Source organism: Gregarina niphandrodes (genome assembly GCF_000223845.1).
Source record: "Gregarina niphandrodes unplaced genomic scaffold scaffold00024, whole genome shotgun sequence".
NCBI lineage: Eukaryota > Apicomplexa > Conoidasida > Eugregarinorida > Gregarinidae > Gregarina > Gregarina niphandrodes.
Genome location: NW_011645793.1, coordinates 102,143 through 106,004, shown reverse-complemented (window position 1 = coordinate 106,004; position 3,862 = coordinate 102,143). Strand labels below are relative to the sequence as shown.

General features: G+C 53.0%; 1 protein-coding gene across 1 annotated transcript; it reads right to left on the bottom strand.

Moving 5' to 3' along the window:
- Window positions 1-1,221: 1,221 nt before the first annotated feature.
- On the bottom strand, window positions 1,222-1,778 carry GNI_108180 (putative Pol polyprotein; the record flags this gene model as incomplete). The annotated part of the gene is made up of 1 exon (XM_011133136.1): window positions 1,222-1,778. A coding segment is annotated over one exon (557 nt), but the record flags the coding sequence as incomplete, so codon positions are not given.
- Between the last annotated feature and the right edge of the window lie 2,084 nt (window positions 1,779-3,862).

Genomic DNA, 3,862 nt, shown 5'->3' with positions numbered 1-3,862 from the left:
GAGGTCACCACCTATCACTCTACCCCAGCCGCACACAGCTATTCCCTGTCAGACCTTACGACGGTCAAGCCTACTCCGTCAGACCTTACGACGGTCGAGCCTACTCCCTACCGTCGCGTCTGGTACAGCTCATCCCTGTCGCCCGATGTTGTCACGGACCTCAGCGAGATCGGCAAAATTTCTGAGACGGAGCTGGCTCTGATGAAGACACCGATGGACGTGTGCAGGCGGACATACAGCGACGTGGGACTGCCCGATTCACACGACGTGGTAGAGGCGACGAGCCGAGGCTGGGAGTCATTTATCTGGCTGGATTTGGACTGGGGCGACTGTACTGAATATGGCGGCAGGATAGTGTGCCTGGGTGAGAACACGGACGACGGGAACCTTGGGTGTCATTACTTTGGCACTCCGTGGAAATTCGATCTTCCTACTGTGTGGGAGGGTATCGTTCGCCACGTGAAGCCTAATAGGTGCTCGTACCGGTGCAACGACCAAGACGAGTACGACAAACTACTGACTGTTCGCCGAGCGCTGGAGATTGCGGGTTCGATTCCCGGCGTTGACTTGGACGGCGTCAGCGAACAGGACCTGTATACACTCGGACGGGAAGTTAAACTATCCCTGGATTTCTGGAAGCATCATGACGGGAGCCCATTTGAGGAGGTAAACCCGCCCAGGTTGGGAGACTGGTTTGACGGCTGCAATGGATCGGCCGAGACACTTTATGATAGTTCGGTCCGAACTCCGTCGTACGAGGTCGAGCGCGTGCGGTTTGGGGGAGTCACTGGGTTCTGGACAGACAAGTACTTGCCGCCGTACTATAGCGCTGCAGTTCGTACAGAAGGTTATGACGTAAAATACTACAGCATCTATTGCTATTTTTTAAGTGAGAGCTCCAAGCAGAAGATTCTAGACGCCTGGAAAAAGATCACCTCCGGGCCACCAAGTTGAGCATTGCCAGCAAGTTTGTCCCCAGTGATTCCCCACTCGATAGTTGTACCAGAAATTCGCCAACAAATAACGGAGCCACAACCTTTTCGCTCTTGTGGAAAATCATTAACCATTAAACTTTATGAGGGAGGGAATATAGAATTTACCGAGCCTTCTGGGCCCTCTGATGTTATCTCTGATGTAGTGGAGGGATTGTCACATCCGCACACCGCCCTCCTGTTAGTAAAAGCATGCGGTGCGTGCGTCTCTGATGTAGTGGAGGGATTGTCACATCCGCACACCGCCCTCCTGTTTAGTAAAAGCATGCGGTGCGTGCGCTAAAGGTAACAACTCATTCTCCAGTTGAAGATATAGATATGCGCCAATCCCTCTCTGGCACGCATCCGTATCGAGAACTAATGGTGAGTGGCTATCGAGAGTATGTAATGATGGTAACATGGCGATAGCATGTTGTACCCTGATGCAGGACTCCTTTTCCGCAGTGGCGAGATGATATGGTTCTCTTTTGAGCACCTTATAAAGAGGTGCCACCAGTTCTGCGTACCGTGGTATAAATCGGTGGAAACAATTTCCGAAACCGAGGAAGCTATGGAGCTCAGCACTCGTCTCTGATGTTGGCGATTTGCAAATAGTTTCCGCGTGGTCCGGGTGTATTGTCACATGTCCGCTGCAAATTAAATGCCCCAGAAATTCCAGTTGTGTTTGTGGTTCCACGACTGATTTGTCGTAGTTGATAGTGAATTTTTTCGCTTGTAATTTCTCGCAGAGTTTGGTAATCCTCTCCTTGCACTCCTCATAAGTGGCTCCAATGACGGCAACGTCATCTACATAAGGAATTGCCCACGTTGTGAATTCCCTAATGACTTAATCAATGGTGCTCTGAAATATGGCAAGGGCGACCTTCAAACCAAATGGCAATCTGGTGTATTCATACAATGCTCTAACACCGTAAAATGCCGTGAGTGGTCGACTTTCAGAAGAAGGATTTAGTCAAATCAATTTCGGCGAAGTATCGTCCTTAACATATCCTGTATGTTGGGCCATGGGTAACTGTTGCCAACCAGGTGTGCATTAAGAGGGACGTAGTTGCCGCATCGGTTTACCCGGCGCAGTAACAATGCGTGGCCTGAACGCCCACGGTGACATTGATGGCACGATAATCCCCCTTTCAGCTTCGTCTCTCACTCCTAACGGATATACGTACTGTTTTGTTTACGACTGGATTTAGTCGTAATTCGGGGTCACGGAGCTTGAGCCGCACTGGTTCCACTTCAGCCACTGGTAAAACTAATTCCGATGTGCTAATTGCAAGGCAGCGTTGGACCTTCGGCGGTAATTTTTGGCAAGCGAATGTCTCTTGTAATTGGGGTCCAATCCTTGGATGAATTCCTCGTCGTATCCTCATTCTCTCCTGACAAAGCAATGTTCGTATCTCCCGAGGTAATCTGGCGCAGTAGCGGTACAACATTAGCTTCAAGAACGGTTGCACACGATAACCTCGCAAATGATCACAATCGTTTTATTGACCCGTTTTAGCGGCCTTCATACAGAGGACGACGCTCTTCGACCGGCTGCACTGGGCGCACACCCAGGAGTCCACCGCATGCGACGGCAATTGCAAGCCCAATATTTCTGGCCAAACCTTTATCGCGACATCGAACAGTGGACAAGAGAATCCTTGGTCTGTGCACGCCTGAATCTGAGGCCAACTGTTGCGAAAGACGTCGGCTCACTCTCGCGGCCATTCTTCAACGAGCTCATCTCGTTCGACCTAATCGGCCCGCGGGCAGTAGGAGGAGTTAACTACCGTAGCCGTCATCGACCATTCCACGAGGTACTTAGAAGCCCAAGTGATAGGCGACAAAAGCGCACGGACCGTGAGGGACTTTGCAGTCACCCATTGGCAGCAGTACTTCGGTGTGCCCATCGCAGTCCTTGTAGACGGCGGTAGTGAGTTCAAGAGTCAGTTTTTCCTGGCAAAGCAAGTTGTAGGTAACCTCACCCTGCCGACCGCAAGGCAACGGCGTAAACGAATCCAGCCCTCTCTCTCCGCACAGTGGCAAGACCTTCTCCAACCGCTGCATCATCTCCGGCACCGCGTCCGTCGCGATGATGATATCATCAATGTAACACAGAGTGCGATCGCAACTCAGGCTCGAGATGTCTCAAGCTCGCTTTGTACGGCTTGCCGCTCGCCTCGGAACGCGCCTCGTACTTGACGCACGCTATTTTTGGGTTCTCCCATACGTCTCTGTATGCGACTAACAGATTCCACAGCTCGTCCCTCAGGCTCTGGTCCAGGTGTCCCGTGCCCTCCACGAATGCCTGCCGCTGCCTCTCGAATGGATCCTCCGACTGCTCCTCTACCACTGGTGGCTGCTCTTTGTACTTCTCCGCAAGCTGTATCTCATCAACTGCGCCTCTCTGCGCCGCCAGGACCAACGCCTTCCCGGACCTTCTCTCAATCAAACCGCTCCAATTCTACCCTCCCCAGGAGGTTCGGGGCCGACGGTTGGTCATGCACCGCGAACTCTACTTCGTCCGTCTCGCCGTGCACGGTTACCGGTACCGGGTCCGCCACGGGTAGTGATCCTGAACCCAGCACTGTGCTTACTTGCTGTCGGCACTGCGACATTCTTACGCCAGCGCGACTGCAATCCTCTCTCCTCAGCAGGCTTACCTCTGCGCCTGTATCCTGCTGGAACTCAATCTCGGCCCGCTTCACGAGAGCCCTTACCGAAAATTTCGGTCGTCTCTCGACTCCACGGGAACCGTGACTCGTGGCTCCAGGGCCATGTCCTCTGTTGGCTCATTCCGACGTTTCGCGCCCCCTGGACCGTCACTCTTCACTACCTTCTCGCCTGCGGCCACTGGCATGCCGACGTCCTCTCCTGGCGCCGGCTGGCCC